The 22,869-nt window shown below is 37.0% G+C and overlaps 3 protein-coding genes and 1 non-coding gene across 5 annotated transcripts; 2 read left to right on the forward strand and 2 right to left on the reverse strand.

Annotated features, from left to right (window-relative positions):
* Positions 1 to 216: 216 nt before the first annotated feature.
* LOC125192204 lies at positions 217 to 8,230 on the reverse strand. Of its 2 annotated transcripts, none has more exons than XM_048089718.1 (14): positions 7,935 to 8,230; positions 7,026 to 7,081; positions 6,842 to 6,926; positions 6,637 to 6,706; positions 6,447 to 6,522; positions 5,767 to 5,836; positions 2,198 to 2,243; positions 1,849 to 2,104; positions 1,562 to 1,767; positions 1,402 to 1,476; positions 1,227 to 1,287; positions 1,014 to 1,094; positions 702 to 781; positions 217 to 542 (listed from the first exon to the last, which is right to left on the reverse strand). In XM_048089718.1, exons 1-14 carry the CDS (start codon positions 8,002 to 8,004, stop codon positions 461 to 463), a joined length of 1,314 nt encoding a protein of 437 aa, XP_047945675.1. In that variant the 5' UTR covers positions 8,005 to 8,230; the 3' UTR covers positions 217 to 460. The 2 variants fall into 2 exon arrangements, with proteins under 2 accessions (XP_047945675.1, XP_047945674.1); XM_048089717.1 differs by having other exon boundaries at positions 7,026 to 7,116.
* A 1,870-nt stretch (positions 8,231 to 10,100) lies between these two features.
* Positions 10,101 to 11,671, forward strand: LOC125191778. Its single transcript, XM_048089190.1, has 2 exons — positions 10,101 to 10,435; positions 10,821 to 11,671. The coding sequence occupies exons 1-2, from the start codon at positions 10,139 to 10,141 to the stop codon at positions 11,037 to 11,039; spliced, it is 516 nt and encodes a 171-aa protein (XP_047945147.1). The 5' UTR covers positions 10,101 to 10,138; the 3' UTR covers positions 11,040 to 11,671.
* A 7,014-nt stretch (positions 11,672 to 18,685) lies between these two features.
* On the forward strand, positions 18,686 to 18,759 carry TRNAI-AAU. Its single transcript has one exon. It is a non-coding gene; the product is annotated as a tRNA-Ile (tRNA).
* A 616-nt stretch (positions 18,760 to 19,375) lies between these two features.
* Positions 19,376 to 21,898, reverse strand: LOC125193021 (transcription factor bHLH30-like). The gene is made up of 2 exons (XM_048090719.1): positions 21,013 to 21,898; positions 19,376 to 20,206 (listed from the first exon to the last, which is right to left on the reverse strand). The coding sequence occupies exons 1-2, from the start codon at positions 21,595 to 21,597 to the stop codon at positions 19,775 to 19,777; spliced, it is 1,017 nt and encodes a 338-aa protein (XP_047946676.1). The 5' UTR covers positions 21,598 to 21,898; the 3' UTR covers positions 19,376 to 19,774.
* Between the last annotated feature and the right edge of the window lie 971 nt (positions 21,899 to 22,869).

Consider the following 22,869-nt stretch of genomic DNA (forward strand, 5'->3'; position numbering starts at 1 on the left):
CCAAAATTAGTTTTCTTCATAGGCCCAGCTGCCCCCTTCTCTACCTCTCTCATGGTTGAACACAACCTTAATGATCTGTAACACTCTCTCCAGGTTCATGTACTTGAACCAGTTGTCTTCGATTTCAACAACACATTTTTAGAAGGGCTACTACTGTGAGAAGATGCGATTCAAGATTAGAACTGTTGCTTCGGCTTAAATATATATTCAAGAGGCTTCAAACCAACGACCCCATTTTATATCGCATTCATTTACTACACTTCATTCAGCTCGAAAACAAACATATTCAGGAGTCAAAGAAGAACAAAATCATTCAAAGTTATGCGAAACTATTCACAGAATCGAACAGTTTTGTATTTTTTGTGATGGTGAATGACTTAATAAATTATCAGTCACCTTCAAACCAATGTGATTTCACAGGACTTTAGGCTTTACCTGGCTAGGCCTGTGGTGTAACTAGCTATACATCGTCATGTACAAGTAGCCGCTCATCAATGTATACGCGGCAGATAGGGCATCTCTTGCACTTCTCACAGCAGGTGCTGCATATAAGGATCAAGCCATGATCAGAATTATTAAAGATAACATGAAGAGAGGAGAGACGAACATTCTCATGACAACGCTTCTTCTTTCTCATGCTTTTTAGGTTTTCCGACAAATAAGGCAAAGAAGAGAATGGATTGATAGGAAAACAGTGATACCTGCAAAGAGCATAATGCCTGCAAGGGAGCAGGACTACGTTTATTTGCTCATCAAAGCAAACTCGGCAAAGGATTTTTTCCTGGAGATAAAAAGTATCGTGGGCGTTCTGTGAGATAACAGAATTTCAATATATATGTATATTGAAAGAAATTCAAGTGATTTTTCAGATGGAACCAATGTTCTTATTATCGAAGTATTCAAATTCTTGCGTCTCCCATGAAATATGAGACCTCGTGAATCAAATAAAATAATCCATGAAAAGATGATAGTTTTTTACTCCCTACATGAGATCTAATAGAAGTTAGACTCACATTTAAAAGTCTGTCAAACTCTTCCTGGCTGATATTTGTGATTTCTGTTTGTGAAATGAGTGCTGATTGAAGCCTCCCTATCTGATGACAAAATGTAGCAACATCACAATGAAGTATATTGAATGAAAAATGCATATAGTAAAAAAAAAATCTTTGGGACATAAACGAAAATTCTTCATATTTCAAACAAAATCAATATGCATAGAAGATCACCTCCTTAGCAAGTTCAGACTTCGGCATCTTCTTGACAGTATCAGGCGAGAACGTATTGTACCTGTTAGGAACGAAGGAAAATTCTATGAGATGTTGCGATGAGATCAATATGCATAAAAAATTAATGTCAAATTCTGCTATAGAAGAACATGAAGCTTTCAGTGAAGTAAATTACCCTGAAGCCCATGAAGAATATAATCGAGCTTGCTCTTCACGGCTTCCTTCATCAATTGACCACCATCCCAGGAACCTAAATCGAGAAAATCCATAAAGATCGACAACAAAGTATGATTCTGGAGAAAATTTAGAATTTTTAACGATTTAAGAGGCATTACCTTGATCCACGACGCAGAAACCCCATATAGTCATAAGCACTAGAAGGTAATCTAAAGCTGCTTCCAGTTTCAGCTTCATCATTAAGTAAGACGGAGATTTTCTCAAAGAATCTATATATGGCGAACAAAAATCCAACTCCTTGCAGCAACAGAAGAGGAGAAAACAAAAGCGGAATCGGGATACTTCTAACAGCAGGGGGGGTTCCCTAAAATAGAATTAGTGAATGAGATTTAACTCATAAAGAAATCGATAACTGTCCCACTATAGATTTCATATCCTGACTTACCTCCAAGTACATGAAGAGCATAACTTGGAAACCAATCAATGGAATTTTCATGATATGCCCACCAATGTCTTGCAAACTGCACATTCTGTTTTCATGATTGTCTTCATCGGGTGGTACTAATACACCGTTATTCCAGGTAAAAGATCTGATATTTGATGACGATGATGCTGCTGCTGCTGCTGTAAGATGTGAACGTCTATGAATTGAAGGATTGTACCACTTAGTACAAATAAGGAATGCGAAGCACTCTGCAACCCTGAGAAGCAAAGACACAAAACAAATATAACTGTTATAGCATGCAACAGATAGGACAGTCAATATGATAAATGAAGCAGGGATATTCATGTACCCATAATTTATGAACAGATCCCACCAACCAAGACCAACTACATTACCTGCATATCATCCCACGAAGAGTAGAAGATGAGTACAACTTACAAATAATGATAAATGTTTCACAAGTAAAAGAAAATAAAGAATTTTTCATCTCTTATGGTTTCTGATACACATTAATTCAGGCAGCCGTTATTAAGATGTGGAGCAATGGGATTATGGAGCTGAAGTTCGGTTACAACTTACAAGTAGTGATATCATTATGGATAGTGGAACTTGAATAAAGTTATAGCTTTATCTCTAGAATTACAAATAGATGTACTTAATACTGAATGACTACTTATGAGTATTGTATTGGATGACATTGCTAAGGCTTTTTCGTGAAGAAAAGATGGCCTTCCTTTAAGGAGTTTTAAGTATAGTATTAAAAGAAATTGTCGAGGCTTTTCGAGAAGGAAAGACGGTCTTCCTTTCAAGCACAAAGTTCAACAAACATCCATTCGCTTCTTATCGCTTACAAATTAGTGGGAGGAACATAGATAGAAATGGTACTGACACGAAACTTAGATTCTCGTGTCAAGGCGTTAGCAAAAACGATGGAAGAGCAAAATGCATATTGATGCTATGGAGTCCTACATGGCAGAGCAAAACGATGGCATGAATGCTATGAAGGCCTACAACAGGACTTAATTAAAAAATAGTATCACACTCTTGACCACTACGAGGGGTGAGGGTTCATCCTCTGAGAGTTTGATAGCTCAGATTGTGGCAGCCGGGGAAAACAATCCCCCAATTCCAGTAGAAGTAGCACCGGAACTGATACAATAATCCCCCCGTCCATAAAAATAAAGTACTTTTGAAATGACACGGACTTTAATACACAATTGGTAAAGTAATATACATAGAAAGAAAAGTCATTGGAGAATGGAACCCTACCCCGATTGGAGTACACAATCGGAGTATCGTTAGTGGAGAATGGAACCCTACCCCATTAGAGTGAATTTTTCCCTAAAATAGAAGTTGCCATTTTTATGTGACGGACAAAAATGGCAAAAGTGATCTACTTTTATGGGACGGATGGATCATTAGTTATTACCATTAGATTCTTATTAGGAATCTCTCAAGTACAAGGGCTCTATATAATGGTTCGTTGAGATTCGTTTAGATATCATAATGAAATAATTGTAATGACATTTTGGTCAAGGCTTTCCTTGTAGAGAAGAGTTATCTATTTCAATCTTATTTCCATTCTCATTATCTTTAGCAAATTTATCATTGATGTTGTGCGACATGCTACCTATGCCACATATTATCAAGAGTATATGGTCCACCCACCTTTCACTACATATCAAATGGTGAGGTGAGCGTGGAATGTCAGAAGGCAAAAACTGTCAGATAGGAGAAGGCAGCTAAGCTTCCATCCACAGATGAGTGTGCAATCCTCTGGTCGATGCAGGAAATCCCCGAACACATGCTGCAGGGCCTTGATGCCCGGCTTCAGTATTCCCACCACTGCCCTTGCCCATTGAGAGTCCAATCGACAAGGCGGCGAGTGTCCCTGTGCAAACCTACTATCTCACGACGTGGCGCCAACATCTTTGCTGCAGTCCAGCCCTCCGCTTCATTCCCAGAAACATCAGCCAACCCCGTGGTTCAGTTCAGGCATTCAGCCTCTTACTTTGGCGCCAACAACAACGCCTGTGGTGATTTCTCATCAAATATAAACTCCTTCCACGCCACAGAGTCATGCTTGCAGTGAGCATCCGCCACATCAACGCCTCAACCTATCCCACCGACAATGGCTTAACCATTCCTTCCAGAGATAAATGCAACGCACAGGAAACAACAAGTTCACCAGCCACCCATCTTCATGGCTTCACCAATTAAGAGCATCACGTTTAATGGTTGGTAATAAAGCATACATAGCTTTGGCTGGCCATTCTAGCATGGTTGATTGGTTGTCAGCTGGAACTCCTATATATGATGTGATGTCTGGATACACTCCATTTAGGGAAAAGGCTAGAAAAATGATTGTTGTCAAACTTTCTCAGTCGATGGTGCAACATTGGTTCCTTTGTGATTGTCATGGTTTCCTCAAGTCCACAAGCATGAGTATGAGCCTCCTCGAGACAACACAATGTGTTTAGGGTTCAATCTCAGCCTTGAGGACAAGTCTGTTTTGATAACGGTGCAATTGATATGCATTTGGTGGTTACCTAATCATGGAAAGTCTCCTTGAACATCAGTTACATTCTCATACATTAATTAATACTACTCCCTCCATTTCCTAAATATAGGAACTTTAGAAACGGCACAGGTTTTAATGCAAAATTGGTAAAATTAGAGAGAGGAAGAGAAAAAATGGGTAAAGTAGGAGAGAGGAAGAGAAAAAGTAGTGGTTATCCATTATAATCTTATTTCCATTCTCATTATATTTTGCAAACACATGATAGTCGTTGTGCAATGTACTACTTATGCAGACATATTATCAAGAGTATACGGTTCTCCCGCCTTTCACTCCGTATCAAGGACCTTGTGCTTCATGCCCCTCACGACATTTGTCCAACTCTGTGGTTCCTTCCCGACCTCAGCCACAAGCCATTCTTGCAAAAACACCCTTGTCCCCACCTCTTGTTTACGTGGCAGCACCTGATGCTTTTGTTGAGTCAACAATTGTGTCCGTTTCTATCCCTTGAAATTGTTACCGATGTTAATTCCCTTTTGGCGTCAGTTCTCGCTCCAACAAGAGTGGCTGTTGTTTCTAGTCCATCATCGGCTGACGGTCAGACACTCCATCCCCTTTCGTTACCAATGTTAATTCCCTTTTGTCGTCAGTTCTCGCTCCAACAAGAGTGGCTGTTGTTTCCAGTCCATCATTGGCTGGACACTCCAGCCCCTGTCACTGCCACAACAATGTATGCATACTCCAGCTACCTTGTTTTTCTGAATCTCAAAGTTACCACCAAGATTTTTAAAGGTTGCAGACAGTTGAGGTTTATGCTCTTTTCGTTCCTTCATATTCTTGGGTGTCTTCAGGTTCTTATTTCTTACTCATGTCCATAAACCTAAGTAGAAGCCTCCACCGATCCAAGCAAAGTGTTTAGGCTTTGACATCCAGCCTTGAGGACAGGACTATTTTGACGGCGGTGCTATTGATAAGCATTAATGCAGGCATCCTTTATTTGAAGGGGAACATTGAATGATGGAACCAAAGTGGAGAAATAGTGGATGCCGATTACTTTGGCTACAAGTAGTGGATATCGGTTATGGATAGTGGAGCTTGAATAAAGTTATGGCTAGTTAATATTATGTAGCACATTTTGCAATTATCTTCTTTCTATAAATATAAATATATGTTCTTGGATGTCGAAGGGGACTACTTTTGAGTATTATATTGAACGGAATTGTCGGGGCTTTTTGTGAAGGAAAGAGGGCCTTCTTTAGAAGGAGTTGTCTTTTATTTCAATCATATTTTCTCTACCATTTTCTGCAACATAAGGAGATGCCTTAATTGTTCCTAAAATGGATATCTTATTACAGAACATAATCAATGAGATTTCTTAGTGGTGAGTGAGCTGAACTTACCACATAGTTTCAGAAGTGTAAATGTTGTCGCAGCAATGAAGAAGACCATTGAGATGGAAATCCAAAAGTGCTTAAGACAAAAAAAAAACAGATTTAAACCGTTATAAATATACTTCAGTGTAACTAGCCATAGATAATAGTGGAAATTAGTATCAGATCCACAATCAAAATCAAATACTCTTCTTGGCAAATTAATACTCCCTCCGTCCGTGAAATGTTGTCCAGATTTGCCATTTCGGTCCGTCCGTGAAATATTGTCCACTTTGCTTTTATTCCATTTTTGGTAAATGGACCCTACTTTCCACCAACTCATTACACTCACATTCTATTATAAAACTAATATATAAATGTGGGGCCTACATTCCACTAATTTTTTCCACACATTTTTCTTCACATTTCTTGAAACCCGTGCTGAATCAAACATGGACAACATTTGCGGACGGAGGGAGTAGAATTGCTTTAGTCTATTCCTTAAATCCTCCAAAGGGATAACTTTGAACAGCATGATGTGTAAATGTATTCCTTTAGCAATTCAGTATTTTTTCTCTACCCACCTTTCCCAGAGAAAAAAAAAAAGAACATGTACCCTCCATTGCAGAATGTTTTTTCATGCTAGTCAAAAAGCACAGACAGTGTCGATTCAAAAGCATATTCTAACAGATGTTTTACTAATAACTTACTGGGAGAGTCTCCCAAACAGCTTCATCACTCATACTATCAACATCATCATCTGCAGGCATAAGGGCCCTACACATCCTGAGCAGCAGAACACACAATAAGGACTCAATATACACTCTTTGAACAAAAAAGGCAAGGACCGAATAAAAAAATTTAAAACACCACCATCTATACTAGGATTGGAAGTATTACCTAATGTTATCAACCAAAATTGCAGCCTCTAGAGCTAGCAGAGGCAGAAACACAATCTTCAAATTTACAGCTGTTATTTATCACATTATAGAAACAGGATGAGTTCATAATAAACTTGTGAACTTTCCTAAAAGAGCATTGAGATAGGTATCTGAGTAAAACTGAAGATTTTAGCTGACATTGTATAAGCAACAAAAAAGCTTACCATATCTTTTCTCAAGATGTACACAGAGGAGAAGTTCGAAAGCAATAAGCAACGGAGCCGCCACAATGGCATGAAAAGGCGCCCACTGTCCGTCAAAGTGTTCAAGTAATAATAAAGAGGGATCAGTGAAGTTGGAGGAAAATATCAAGGGAGATATCAGAGCAGTTCAGTATATTCATCATACATGTCGGCCATGAGGCATAGAAGGGGCAGGTAAAGAGAATCTTCCTCTTGCTACGACTGCATGAAATAACCAGATAGGAGAAAAAACCAACCTACAAAAATTGCACAAATACAGAACCAACCAAATATTATAGAAGCATAAGGCTTAACACATTATTAGTGGACAGAGTCTACAATATTAACTAAAATGTAAAATAATACACTAGGACACACAGAAAAATGGTGTCTTGCTCAAGTGGAGAGTCTTCAGGTGTTCTACTCATTAAGCAACGAAGAAAAAGAAAATGAAACAAAAGAAATACGCTCTCAATTGCCTAAAAGGATTCTTCATCACCCAACGGCCTCAAGTTCTTTTCACACAACAGCCACATTTAGAAATGCAACAAGGGATATTTATATTCCATCACTTTTCATAAATTTTAGGGGGTGAACTTTCTCTGGCTAAAGAAAACCCTCCTCTCTACGACTCTACCTCTAAACAAGGTTACTCACAACTGGGAGCATTCGCATTTCCATCTTCATACAAATCACTCACAAAAAAGTTATAGGCACAATGTTGAGAAAAAAACTTACACATAAGCATATTAGCTTAATAATCTTCACAATTCAAAATACAATCCCTTGTTGCCGCATTCCCCAAACTACCTCCAAAGTTTGAACCTTTATTCTAATTAAGATAGTAATATACAAAATTCCTAATGTAGATGCAACTCCTGCACCAATTTAACAAATCATAACCCAAAAACCAAATATCATACAAATAGAGCATAATTCCTAATTCTCTAGCCATCTAATTACACCAATAAAACTCCTCACAGCTCAAAGTATCATTTTCAGTCAAAAAGCAAACAGAGTATAATTAACACCAAAATACACAAAGACGGACAAAGAAGAAGAAGAAGAAACATACCACCAAGAGTAGTTGACAGCATGATCGAGCTTGAGAGAGAGAATGACAGAGAAGGAGAAAAGCAAGCCATGAGCTATCGCCACTTGAAAAGACTTGAAAACTCTCGTCCAGTTCATCATCTCCCCAAATAAGCACCAAAGCGCGCGCGCACACAATTACAGTGAGTCAATTTTTGTATACAATCTATGCATAGCAACGGCTGATTCAGACATCAACGCAAACAGCTAAGGATGAGTTTGGATTTTCAGCCGAATGTCGCTTTTGCATTGATTGAATGTCGCTTTTGATTTTAGTTTGGGCCGTTTTGGGGATTGATTCGTAATGCCCCAATTTGTCAATGGTTTTTTCGTACTTGGGTACTTTTGTCATTTGATATGCCGTTGTTAGATTCCACACTCAATAGAATTAAAATTTTTGAGATCCATTTCGTCTGAATAATTCATACTACTACAAAATTATCGAAAGTATAGTTTCACCTTTTAGACCCCCTGTGAATATGTTTATTCATGTGAAACATAGTACTCCGTGTCTCTTAAATTTTGTCGCACTTTTATTGTACAGGAATTTTAAGAAATATAATGGAAAGTGAGTTGAAAAAATTAGTAGATTGTATAGGTTCTATTTTGTATGAGTTAGTGGGATATAAGTCCACTACAAAAAAAAAAGTGAAAAATAAAATGTGACAAATTTTGTGGGACGAATGAAAATAAAAAAATGTGATAAAATTTAAGGGACAGAGAGAGTAATGATAGATCTATTTGTGAATTTAACTGAAAGAATATAACTACAAATTTAGTCAATGCAATAATATTAAATGTGACGCTCATTTTTTAAAAATATCTTCTTATGATTCTATCACTACAAAAAAAGCGATGGTTGCTACCAAATATTTGCTAGCACAAGGCTGTGCTCGCAAAATTCGAAATATTTTCTAGCACATTTGCGAGCATATATGGAAAAAAAAACCATTTTTCGAAATATTGAGTGGTATTTCTAGCACTGGTATGTGCTAGAAAAATTGTGAGCACCTAATTCTAGCAAATTTACCAACTAGTCAAATTTCCTTCAGTTTGCTAGCACTAGTATGTGCTAGCAAATGTTTTTTCATGTAAAAAGGAAATATAATCATTTTCCGTCGACTATTTTGCGAGTGGGAGTAAAAGCGCTAGCAACTTTGCGAGTGGGAGTAAATGTGCTAGCAAATTTGCGAGTACACGTACAAGTGCTAGCAAAATTGTGAGCACCAAATGCTAGCTAATTAACCAACTAGTCAAATTTCCTTCAGTTTGCGAGCACTTGTATGTGCTAGCAAAACTTTTTACATTTAGGCTGTGTTTGGTACCCAGAATTCAACTCATGGAATTGGAATTGGGGGCTTGAATTCCAAATTTGTTGTTTGGTATTAGAAAAATATGTAGATTTGGAATTGAATTGTAATTCCAAAATTTTGAATTCCATAATTTTAATTCCAAAATTTTAAATGAAGAATTCCAAATCCAACATCTCAATTCCATGGGTCAAAGTGAAAAAGCGCGGATCCTAACCGGGTCAAAAACAAAAAACGGGTCAAACAAAATTCTCGCTTCCTCTCTCCCTCTCCTCCCCTCTCTCTCTGCGACGGAAACCCTCCCCTCTTTGGAGAGCTTCCTTCATCTAACAACAATCGATCACGTATTATTAGTCATAAAAAATTTGTTATTCTTACCGTGTTTGTGCTTGATTTTGTTTCAGTTTTGCCAATTTTTTCAATTATCCATTTTTTCAAATCTGTTAATTTTTTGTTCATATTGATTGTAGTTACAAGCCATCTCCGTTGTCTTCTTCCTCTTGATCACCTTCTCGGTTGCAAACTCCATGAAAGTGTACTTTTCTGCGCTCTCTGTTCATAAAAGCTCTTGAGGATTCTTATTCTTACTTACATTCCTTGTTTCCTATTTTTATTCATAAAAACTCTCTTAGCTATTGTTATTTATTGGGAAAATTCATAGAATAGTAAATTTAGTTAAATTAATTATGAGGAATTGAGGATTGAATTTGTATGGGAAGATTTTGAAATTAGCGGCGTGGATATTTTGCTATGTTTGCTGCCCAACTTGTGATTCTGACTCATTCCAATATCTTTTTTATTGCTTTCTTAATTGTTGTAGATGGCCTCTGATTCACAAGCAAAAGAAAAATCAAAATATATCACTTGGACTATTGAGATGGATAAAGTCCTCGGAGCTTGTTTCATTGAACAAATGAATCAAGGAAACAAGCTAGATGGAAAATTTGCTAGGAAGTCTACCTCTTGGACGGCTGCTATACACGCACTTATGGTAAATCTGAATATCAAAGTTGATAAAAACAATATACAAGCTCGCTTAAAGACTTGGGAGAAACACTATGATATCTTGCATCCACTATTAGTATCATGCAATTCTGGCAGCCCAATCACGTGGGATTACACAGCGGGTAGACTTATGGTTCATGATGAAAATGTGGAGAATGAAAGATTAAAAGTAAGTTTATGTCTTTATGATTTCACTAATCTACTTTGAGTGTTTTGGATAAATTGGATTTTGATTTTTGATATTTTTATCTTGTAATGGAATTTAGAAGTTATGTGTTTAGTTTTTAGTTGGATTAATGGTTTTTGCAGCTTGGGTTTGTGTTCATTCAGCTGAATTAATTGATTATTGATGGAATTTTGGATTATTTGGTTGTCTTGCTAGCATAAGTTTGATGTTTATCTTCTGAAAATGAACAGTTCCTTACTCATATTTCTATTTTTCTACAATGAGTCACTTGATTTATATCAGGAACCTTTCACATGCATTATATGACTAGAAATGGTTATGTGTAGTTTATTTAGTATATTAACTATTGCTCATTATTGTTCTGAAGGCAAATTCAAAAATTGGACCATATAGGAGAAGAATTGTGGTAGAGAATTGGGATGATATATGTATTCTTTTCTCTCAAGATCGTGCTGACGGGCAAGGTGCAAAAACACATCTGGAAAACAATGTTGAGGCTGAGGTTGAGGTTGATTCAACTACCATTGGGGATTCACTTGACAAGTGTGATGAAGAAGTTGATGCTATGAGTGAGTCGTTGGCCTGAAAAAGGCGAAAGGAGACAGCATCTTCCTCAAGTTCCCTTGGACCGAAGAAGAAGAAGACGGATTCGAAGATCATATCTGATTGTATGCATCGTATGTCCACTGATTTTGGTGACTATCTGTTGGTGGAGAGAAAGAAGGCTGAGCTTGATATAGAATAGAAAAAACTTGTTGTGGAACAAAAGAAGCTTCTTATGGTGCAACAGAAAATGATGGACCCCCAAGAAATTTTAGCAGCATTGAAGACTATTGAGTTAGATGAGATGCAGATGATTAAGGCTCTGGATTTGATGATGCACGATAGCATATTATTCCATACATTTGTTGGAATACCAGTAGAGATTAAATACAAGTGGCTAAAAGTGCAACTTGATAAGTGAGGTTGGTTAGGATTGCAGAATCATCAAAACTTATATATGGTGCAGATTATGGATGGGGGATGACAGTTAAGTATGAATGCATTCATACATACTTATATGGAGCAGTTAATATTTGTAAGGCAAGACAAGGAGGAATCTAGTTGAGCTTCTCAATGTCTAAGGCTAAGATGGGTAGTTTTGAATTTTGTAGACGTGTTTAACAAACACTCATGCATCAATAGTTATTTGTAACTTTCTGTTTATTTTTCAACTATTCTCCAACGAAGGAGAAAATACAAAGTTGGAAGCTTTATCAAACATGCTGTGTGAACGCTTTATTTGGAGTTTACTACGCATATTCTGATTTAATTACATAAGTTTCAGTTTGATTTGCTGTTTGGTGTTGTGTGTGCATACCAGTTCTAAGTCAATATCAATTATTTGAGATATTAAATAAAATATTTGAAATTATAATACAATTCTATTTCAATTCCATAATTACACCAAACAAAGGAATTGGAATTGAATTACAATTCTATACCAATTCTTTAACTATACCAAACAAAGGATTTGGAATTGAATTGTAATTCAATTACTTCCAATTCAATTCCATAGAATTCCAATTCCAATTCAATTCCAATTCCGTGTACCAAACGGAGCCTTAAAAAGGAAATATAATCATTTTCCACCGATTGTTTCGTGAGTGGAATTAAAAGTGCTGGCAAATGTGCCAGCACACATTCAGGTGCTAGCAAATTCTTTAGTCTTATCCAGATCCGCTTTCTTCATTCTCATTCTTCTCCATTTCCAAATTTTCGCTCTTCCATTTCCTTGCATGCGATTTGGAGGTGTTTTTGTTGCCCATGGTCAGTCCAACTTCACATTTTCCAATTATTTGAAGGTATAAGTTTATTTATTAGCTATTCTTCCAAATTCTCATTTTCCCACATTTCAAAATTTTTAAACTTACACTTTTCTTGCCTAGGATTTCTGCGATTTGGAGGTGTTTTTGTTGCCCATGGTCAGCCCAACTTCACATTTTCCAATTATATGAAGGTATAAGTTTATTTATTAGCTATTCTTCCAAATTCTCATTTTCCCACATTTTAAAATTTTTGAACTTTCACTTTTCTTGCCTAGGATTTCTGCGATTTGAAGGTATTTTAGCTGCCCATGGTCAGCTCAGCTTGACATTTTTTCCAATTATTTAAAGGTACAACTTTTATTTGTTAACTATTCTTCAATTTGTGGCTAATTAATTCTAAATATTTTTATACTTGATTTGATTTATATTATTATATTTGTGTGATAGATAGTGAAATGAATAAAATTCCGGTAAGAGAATGGATGTATGAGAGAAAATGTTATAGTGGAGAATTGAATCTGGAATTTATTGATGGATTAGATAAGTTTATAAGTTTTGCTGTGCAACATCCCTCGAGAATGGATGGTTTGAAAATTAGATGTCCATGCTTACGTTGTAATAACAAAAAATTTTATCATCCGGACACGGTTAAGGAGCATCTTTTGAAAAAGGGATTTACTCGAAATTATTATGATTGGAGATTTCATTGTGATGTTGAAGCATCGTCTTATGATGTTGAAGCGTCCTCCAGCTCAGGACAGATAGAATCCATGCATTGTGATCCTCCATTGAATTCTTACCAACATATGGTGCACGATGCATGGGAACAATCAAGTGCTTATGAGCATTGGCAACATGTTCCGCCTACATACATGCCAGAGCCCCCCATAAATGAGTCGCTACATTTCTACAATTTGTTGGAAGCGTCTAAGTCTGATTTGTGGGCAGGATGTGATTATTCTGAGTTGTCAACAAATGCTCGAATAATGACTATGAAGGCCGAACATCGAATGTCGCAGCGAGCTGTTGACGAATTGTGTCAGTTTATGGAGGAGCGTCTGCCAAAACCAAATCGTATGCCTAACAGTTTCTACAAGTGCAAGAAACAAATGCAGACTTTAGATATGCCTCGTCTAAAGATACATTGTTGCATGAAAGTGTGTATGATCTATTGGGGAGAAGACGAGGATATAACCGAATGCAAAGTTTGTGGTCAGGCTAGATTCAAGGACAATGGTAGCAGTCCATTCAAGGAGATGTATTATTTTCCTCTGGGCCCAAGATTAAGACGATTGTATGCGTCTGAAGGTACAGCTCAATCCATGCGATGGCACGCAGAGCACGCCCAAACTCCAGGAGAGATGCGTCATCCGACAGATTCTTTAGCCTGGAAAACTTTTGACAAGACACATCCATCATTTGCTTCTGAATCAAGAAATTTCAGGTTGGCACTTAGCACAGATGGATTTCAGCCATTCGGGCAAAGTGGTTCACAATACTCATTATGGCCAGTAATTTTAACCCCATACAATTTGCCATCGTGGATGTGCATGAAAAATCCATACATGTTCCTCACTGTGATAGTGCCAGGTCCGAAGAATCCCAAACAGAATATTGATGTGTTTCTACAACCCCTAATCGCAGAGCTCAACGATTTGTAGCCTGAAGGAATTCCAGCATATGATATATCAAGAAAACAAAATTTTCAGCTACGCGCAGCGTTGATGTGGACTATCAGTGACTTCCCTGCATATTCAATGTTGTCGGGGTGGAGCACATCTGGACATCGTGCATGTCCATATTGTATGGAGGACTCACAAGCTTTCTCCTTGAAGCATGGACGAAAAACCACTTGGTTTGATTGTCACAGGAGGTTTCTCAATAGAAATCATCGGTTTCGTAGAGACAAAAAGAATTTTATAAAGAACAGAACCGAACATTCTGGTCCTCCTTCGATCTTAAGCGGAGAAGAGATACTTGATAACTTGGAACAGTTTGAATTCAAGAGAGTGTTTGATGAAGGTGCAGAAACATCAAATTTCGAGTTGAGCAAGATTTTTGGATGGAATAAACGAAGCATATTTTGGGATCTTCCATATTGGAAGACAAATTTGATTCGTCATAATCTAGATGTCATGCACATAGAAAAAAATGTTTTTGACAATATCTTCAATACCATCATGAATGTGGAAGGCAAGACGAAAGATAATCCTAATGCAAGAAGAGATTTGGAAGAGTTTGGCATACGACCTGAACTTTGGCCATATGACGGGAAATATCATAAGGCAAATTTCACACTTGACAAAGAAAGCATGAAATTATTGCTCAAGTGGCTCAACATTTTGAAATTCCCGGATGGTTATGTTTCTAACCTGTCAAGATGCATTGATATGAAGAAACACAAGTTGTATGGTATGAAAAGCCACGATTGTCATGTGTTTATGCAAAGATTGCTACCGATTGGACTTCGTGAGTTACTTCCACACGCTGTATGGGAACCTCTGACAGAGTTGAGCAATTTCTTTAGAGATCTCACTGCCACAGTGATATGAGATGTTGATATGGCAAAGTACAATGAGTCGATTGTAGTTACCTTATGCAAGCTTGAGATGATATTTCCCCCGTCTTTTTTTGACTCCATGGAGCATCTTCCAGTCCACTTAGCATATGAGGCATTGATCGCAGGACTGGTGCATTTCCGATGGATGTATCCGTTTGAACGGTACATGCGCAGGTTGAAGTTGAATGTAAAGAATAAGGTTGTTGTGGAAGCATCGATATGTAATGCATATTTGGCTGAGGAATCATCTCATTTTTGCACTCATTACTTCGAGTCACATGTCCGTTGCCGCGGTAGAGATGTTCCTCGTAATGACGACGGAGGGGGATCTACTTACCCTAAAGATATGCTTCCGATTTTTACATATGATACCAGATGTGTTGGAAAGGGACGGACACGATTCTTGTCAGAAATCGAGTACAAAGCTGCACATACTTACATATTGCTTAATACACAGGAAGCAAAGGAGTTCGAGCTATAAGTTTGATTTCCTTAATTATCAATTATTGAACTACCTATATACTACTTAGTTAACGATTTTTTAATATGACAGCATGTTCGTTGAGCAATTGCGTGAGTGCTTTCCAGGAATAACACTGCCCCAGATAGATCAAGAATTAGAAAATCACTATGCATCATGGTTTAATGAATATGTAAGTATTCTATATATTTTATTTTGTACATGTTAAATTGTCAAAAAGATGTTAATTTACTCACTACTAAGTGTTCGGTATCCAGGGCCAAAATAATTTGCCTTGCGATAGTCATATGTACTATCTGTCACAGGGACCATTGATCCGGGTCACGAGGTATAATGCTTGTATTGTCAATGGATATAAATTCCACACATACTCTTATGGAAAGAGTAAATCCACGGTCAACAGTGGGGTGTGCATCAGAGGGTCGAATTACATCTATGACGAGGATGACTTCTACGGCATTTTAAAAGAAGTTGTGGAGGTGGAATACCGTGCGAGACCAATAAAGAAAGTTGTCTTATTCAATTGTGTATGGTATAATACGGCTCCACCTCCACGCGGTGGTACAATTATTCATCCGAAGTACAAAATTACAGAAGTGAATATTATGAAAGAGTACCCAAAATATGATCCCTTCGTCTTAGCCAAACAAGCATCTCAAGTTTATTTTGTACCTTTTCCAAGCAAGAAAAAAGACAAAGCGAACTGGCGAGCAGTGTTCAAGGTTCGAGCAAAGAAATTTGATTCTAGTTACACCACCATGAAAGAGGCAGAAGAAGATATGGCTTTCCAAGAAGATGAAGTGGAAATTCACGAAATTTCTGATGATGTGCAATGCATCGATCTTTCACACTGTGATCCTAGTGGTGCAATGATTCCAATTTTAAGAGAGGTTGTAGATGATGATGAAGAAGAAGAAGAAGAAGAAGAAGAATGATGATGATGATGATGATGATGATGATGATGATGATGATGGAGGAGGAGGAGGAGGAGGAGGAGGAGGAGGAGTGACGATTCCAATTTTAAGAGAGGTTTGTGATTTTATGAATAATTTGGTTAATATTTGTTGCTTTGTTGAATTTAACCCATCATTTTTATTCAGGGATATGATATCTGTATGATTGATTTTAATTAGGGATGTAGACTTTGTGTATTAGAAAAAGATGAATGGTCCTAATTCTCATTTATAGAAAGATGAATTAGGATTATCTTTTATAATTTTTTATACATTTTTATAATTTCTGAAATTATAAAATAATTGCCGGCAGATTTAGATGAATTAGGATCAAACTACAATTAGCTAATTCTCACTTAATCACTTTTCACTTTTCACTTTTCACTTTTGTAGAACCGACCTAAATTCTCGCCGCTTGTGAGCACAACCTCCAGCCTCCAGCCACCGATCAGCCGCCGACCAATTCTCTCCGCCGCCAACCACCAGCCAGTCTCTCTCTCTCTCTCTCAAATTCAGGAACAAACAAATTTCAGTGAAGATCGCTAGAAGTAAGATCGCTAAAAATCCAACAGCTATGTTTTCCTCTTCCTTTTTTTCTGAAATTTTATCTGTTCGATTGTATCACAGTTGAGCAATGAATGCTATATTTTAGTTCATCTAGCAACGCATGCTATTGTTTTAATCATCGGACTAATTTGCATACTTAAGTGTTTAATTTTACTTTTTCAATTTTACTTGTTTCAATTTTACTGTTTCAATTTTAATCATCTCCTTCACCTCTGAGTGCGTGTTTCTGTGTGAAAAATGGCGTCGACTACAGCTCAACTTGCCAAGTCTATGCCGATTTCTGGCTCCATATGTAATCTCTTCACCGAAATGTGCTTTTTCTTAGATATGGTATTTTTTTTCTCTTTCTGTGTGCCACGAGAATTTAGACAGGTATTTCATATAAAGGATGTTATTTGGAGATTGATTTCCTTTTAGTTATCCTGGTTTAGAGTGCAAAACGTTGGATATTATTGAGCACACTGCCACTGATTCTCATTTCTCCCCTAATTCTCAGTGGAGGTACTTATTGTTGCTTATAAACTAGTAGTAATATATGATGCTTAAAGCATTCCTTACTCCACAAATTAACACGGATGGAATTATCGATAGATTTTAGCCGCTCGAGTTTTCATTTTTCTTTGCTTTCATATTCAGATAAAGCATGTCTGTGTTTGAATTAGAGCTTATGCATCAATTTTGTGTATCTGTATTTTCTCGGATTTCTAATTTTGTTTTGGATGATTACTGATTTTGCAGGTAAGAAGGATCGATCGTTTCTCTCTGGGGCTTGCAGTGGAGTGGTAATTATCACTTCACGTGCTCTAGACGTTTGTGTATTTGCATTCTGATCGCTCCTATTTCTTGCTCCTATTTCTAATCTAAAGTATGCTTGCTGAGAAACAGAAAGTTAAATCTGATAAATTGATGGAATATAGTAACTATTTATGTATGCAAAAATATGTTTTAAGGTATGCTAATACGATGAATATACTTGTTCCAACCCTTAACAATATTCCTACAGCTTGCAACTCTTGAAAGCTTGCTAATGTTTGTGCGATGATGATGAGACTCGAAAATAACTTTCATGTGACTTAGCTTAATCACTTTTGGTGAAATTGCCTTTAAGGTCTATTTTATTCAAATTCATATATATTCCATCCTATCTCATTATCTCTTTTTTTACTAGTTTTCTCTCAATTCTCATCTATGTCATAAGTATTTCTTTATTTCTTTCTATTCTCAACTCTAGTCTACATTTCTACAATATTACTCCCTCCGTCCCAATAATTATGCAACATTTGTTTTTTGACATAGGATTTTATATAGTGTTGTTTTGTGAGTTTATGAAGAGAGAGTAAAGTAAGAGAGAGAAAAAGTAGAGAGAGTATTATTGTCATTTTTAGAAATGTTTCATTCTTAATGGGACAAATAAAAAAGGAAAACGTTTCATTTCTAATGGGACAGAGGGAGTATAAAAGAAGCCAAATACTGCAACCCGCGATAAATTAAGAAATCCACATTAATGTTTGTATCTGAACAGAGTATATATTTTAGATTTTGTTCAGTTTAAAGATTGAATTTCATATGTATTATGTTTGATTTACGAGATTAAAGCTCACAATTTAATACTAGAAAGATAATTATAAGATAATGGGGCATATAATCATTAATATTCTTCCTTCAACTAAAATAACCTTTTAAGTACTGATCAAGAGAATTAGGACGCGACAATGAATGACCGAGTAAGAATAATATATCAAAATAGTAGTAGTAGAATTTAAATTAATTATATTTTCGTTTATTCTCTAATGTTGTTAAACTACATTATCTTCATTCATGACATGGATTAGTATAATCGTATAGTTAGAATCAGAGCATCCAGGCCTATTAGCTCAGTTGGTTAGAGCGTCGTGCTAATAACGCGAAGGTCGCAGGTTCGAAACCTGCATGGGCCACTTTTTTTTGATCTGATATTTTTTTACGTATTTTGTATAGTAGGCGTAATTGATGCAAAAGACACTACGAGTCTACGACTATCTATAAAAGGAATGTATATGTATCTTTTTTACTACTACTATATGGAGTATTACTTAGAATTTACATATCACACATGGAAAATTATAATAAGCCGAAGTTAGTTTAAATTGAAACATAAATTAACCTTTTGTGCAAGGCTATACTTCTTACTTTTAGATGTTTTATTAATTGATATTCAATCTATATTAATCAATAAAATTACTACTACAAGTTTGCAAATACTGACACATTTTATGTATATTGCTAGACATAATATACACTCCCTCCGTCCCAATAAATATGAAAAGTTTACTTTTTGTCACGAGATTTTATGTAGTGTACTTGTGTTATTTTGTGAGTTAAAGAAGAGAGCATAAAGTAAGAGAGCGTGAAAAGTAGAGATAAAATTATTTCTATTTTAGAAAACGTTTCATTTCTTATAGGACAACTAAAACGGAAAAATGTTTCATTTTTAATGGGATGAGGTATCAATACGTTCTAGAGAAAGATTATTTCAAACTAAATCAGTAAAAATTTAATGAAGCCAAAAATAAATAATAATAAAAAGATAAATCAAGGTTTTTTCACTAGCAGTGCAACCAAAAATCTTGCACTTTGATTACAACCAACCCTAACCAAGGGTCAAGTCCACGTACCTATATACTTAATTCTAACCTTCCAACACAGAATAAGGAAATATACCAATGATATTTGGTCTATATACATTCCCACTCTCCTTATATAACTGTCCGTCACGACCGCCGGCGGAGGAGGCCAGCGTAACGGCAGCGGCGCACTTCACTTTCTCAAAACCCAACATAAAAAACGAAACACAATTTTTTTCTCCCTCACATACCATGTTAGCTAAAAATAAAACACAAACAAAACTCCAAAAAAAGTGGGAAAATTAATTTAGGTCATAAAATCTTGAATTCAAATTCAAAGAGACCTATGTTAAAGGATATTGATATTGGTTCTTTGCCTCTTGACACTCCCTGAACCAGATTCTTCACCTCCTTTCTCCATCACCGCTTTAAGAGCCTCATGAATCGAGCTTATCAATTGCTCATCACAGCTAGTAGATTCATCATCTCCGGTTATGAACAACACATTCCTCACTCTCCCACCAAGCGTCGTGATCTCCGCTTTGAGCGTTCGCAGGCGGAGGGCTTTCAGCGTCTTGATCAGATCCTGCAAGAGGTCGGACCGGTCCTCGCAGCATATAGACGCCTTGATGACCGGTCTGCCCTCCTCGTCCGGTTCGCTATCCACGGTTAACTCGTCTGTTTCGGTCGGGACCGGGCTTGTCTCGGCTATTAGGGATGTCTGCCGCTTCAGCTCCTTCACGTGCTGGATCACTTCAGCCAGGAGTGAGGCTTTGTCTGTCTAAATAAATATAAAAAAATGTATTTATCAATTAAAACAAAAAGGAATAAAGCTAGGGATGTGTAGAAACCATTGAATCTAAAAGAGTGGTGTGTTGCTTCTGCACAATGTATAAACGGTGTGATTTTTATTCCATGGTTGTGTTTGGAATAAATTAATGGGGATTAATCATGTAAGATGTAGGTGGATAATAATGTGTGAAAATGAGGCAGATAGGCTGACAAGAATGCTTCTTTGTCTGGCTTTTTTGGAGTGTTTTTCTTTTTGAGATAGTATCATACTTCAATATTTTGACTGCGAATAGAAGCTTTTCGCCTGCTGGTTCCTCTTTATCATGTCAAAATTAGCGATATTTACGCTTGTTCAGAAATTAATTTCCGGTAGAAAAAATAATGAAAAATCACAAGAAACATCAACAAGTTTTGGTCTTTTGGAGGCTTTTTCTAGTGTGAATGATACACCAAAATGAGGAGCCTTGTCGCATTAATTCCCACCTCATGCTTAAATCTTGATAATTTGGTGATATGGAGTAACATATAGTGAAACACGGAAATAAAAAATTAGTACAAATTGCCAAATAAATCACGAAAGATAACCTGTTTAGCACTTGATAATATAAAGTTAGGCAAAACGACAATGTCTAACGAAGTTCGAATGATGTTTTGTCCACATGTTTTAAATTGAAGTAATTTTATTTTTCAGATCTTGAAAAATATAGGATGAACCAAATTTAATCATTTTTTGTGATTTAGTACTATTTGGCAATTTGCCCTAAAATTTAATACTAGTAAGAAAGTAATGCTTACTTTGGTGGTGCTAGGGAGCAAGCTTCGGAGCTTAGCAAGATGGTTGTTGATTCTCTCTCTTCTCCTCCTCTCCGCTTCGCTGTGGCTCTTGGACGCCGCAAGGGCCTTGGCATCCATGATTTCCTGCGCCGTCATCTTCTGCAGCTCGGCGTGGAGCCCGAAGGGGGCTGCGCTGCTGCCGGGGTGCACCACCTGCCCTAACGACTCCGTGAGGAATCTCAGGTGGTGTTCGCCTTCGTACCCGAACTGCAGCCCCGACGGCCTCCTGCCGAAGAGCCCACCCTGCTGCGGAGGCGGGAGGAGGAACGTCGGGTCGTGGACCGGGTTGAAGGCGTGGACCGGGTTGAGGGCCCACGGTAGGATCTGTGGGACGTCGGCGTAGGCGGCGGCAGCTCCATTTAGACCATTTATGTATGTGGTAGTGTTGTGATGCTGCTGCTGCTGCATTTCTTGAGGGATAGTAGTGTTTAGATTTTGGTTTTGGTCTTCAATTTGGAAACCCTCAATGTTATCGGTTAAGATATGGATCCCATGAGAAATGTTTTCTTGATTCTCTTTGTTGTTGCTGTTGTTGTTGTCGCACATAATATATATGTCTATATGTCTGTGTGTGTGGAAATATGGAGAAAATGAAAATCCCAATTGAGGATTTATAGGAGAAAGAGGCAAGAAAGGAAGATGGCTTTAGGGTTGTTTGACAATCATGCCATATTTCTTTCACATAGAGATGAAAAGAGAGAATATATGATCAACAACTTCTTGATCTGGAAAAAGAAACAAGATGGAGAAAAGGAAAGCCTATTTAGTCTTTCTCTTTGATTCAATTTTGGACTTTTATTTGACAATCTCTTCTCTATATATATATGGGAAATGTGGTTTCTGAGGAAAGATGGGGAGTGAAGAGAGACACCCCTTTATCCTACAATCAAATAACCTTTCAAATTTTTTGTTGTGCTTTGTTAGTACTAGTATATCTTTTTGGTCTATATCAAATTATCAACTCTCACCCCACCACCTCTCCACTCTCCTAATCTTGCTTCCTTTCTTCTTACGGCACTCTATTTTGAATTTTATCTCTCTTACCCCATATCCATTTCTGTAGCTATCACAAGAAATAACTTTTTTAGGGTGTATAATGTATATGGACACACTCACACACCATATTTTAATGTGGAGTGTACTTTGCTTAGTGATTGGTTCAAAGATTATAATTACACTCCCTCAGTGCACACACACACACACACTCAACAAACAGATTGTCGACCGAGCAAAGACAAATAAAATAATTAAAGCTAATTAATTAAGTGTGTTAAATATAGGGTATCCCACGTTCTTCAATCTATAATGTTATTTCCACGCCAAACCTTTCTGCTTCCCCATGCAATCATTGTGTCTTGGAACACACTCCCCTACCTCTACCCCCTCCAGGTTATCTTTATTCTTGCATACAGTTTCTGTCTCTATATGTTTAGCCTCCCTCGGTTTCAGGTGCATGTATTCATGACATTTACTATTTGCTACCTACTGTCCCTTTTCCTATTCAAATTTTCTTGCAGAACAAACTGCATTTAGAAGTTGAAATAATACAAGGAATAATGTGATATTATGATGGGGGACTGGTGAAATTTTTTAGTATGCTTTATTGGGAAGTTTGAAATAATAATGAATATAGTAAATTAGCTTTTGTTGGGAAACAGTATAGTTAAATGCAGTGTTTTTCTTGTCTGGATATGGGGTGTTATGATTTGGATTTTGAATACTAGGTTGCTTCTCAACTTTAATGAAGGGAGTGCTCCTTTTTCTCATATGCCAGCGTTACATATTTGTAATATGAATTGATAATGTATAAAATCATGA

Source organism: Salvia hispanica, chromosome 6 (genome assembly GCF_023119035.1).
Source record: "Salvia hispanica cultivar TCC Black 2014 chromosome 6, UniMelb_Shisp_WGS_1.0, whole genome shotgun sequence".
NCBI lineage: Eukaryota > Viridiplantae > Streptophyta > Magnoliopsida > Lamiales > Lamiaceae > Salvia > Salvia hispanica.

What these genes read in the sequence shown, in the direction of transcription:
- LOC125192204 (XM_048089717.1), bottom strand. Translation starts at nt 8,053, where the DNA reads ATGATGAACTGGACGAGAGTTTTCAAGTCTTTTCAAGTGGCGATAGCT. An exon ending in ATTTTGGTTGATAACATTAG is followed by an intron (nt 6,523 to 6,636) that starts GTAATACTTCCA and finishes TCTGCTGCTCAG; the next exon opens with GATGTGTAGGGCCCTTATGC. An exon ending in TTTCTGCGTCGTGGATCAAG is followed by an intron (nt 1,477 to 1,561) that starts GTAATGCCTCTT and finishes TTCTCGATTTAG; the next exon opens with GTTCCTGGGATGGTGGTCAA.
- LOC125193021 (XM_048090719.1), bottom strand. Translation starts at nt 21,597, where the DNA reads ATGTGCGACAACAACAACAGCAACAACAAAGAGAATCAAGAAAACATT. An exon ending in TGCTCCCTAGCACCACCAAA is followed by an intron (nt 20,207 to 21,012) that starts GTAAGCATTACT and finishes ATATTTATTTAG; the next exon opens with ACAGACAAAGCCTCACTCCT.
- LOC125191778 (XM_048089190.1), top strand. Translation starts at nt 10,139, where the DNA reads ATGGATAAAGTCCTCGGAGCTTGTTTCATTGAACAAATGAATCAAGGA. An exon ending in TGGAGAATGAAAGATTAAAA is followed by an intron (nt 10,436 to 10,820) that starts GTAAGTTTATGT and finishes ATTGTTCTGAAG; the next exon opens with GCAAATTCAAAAATTGGACC.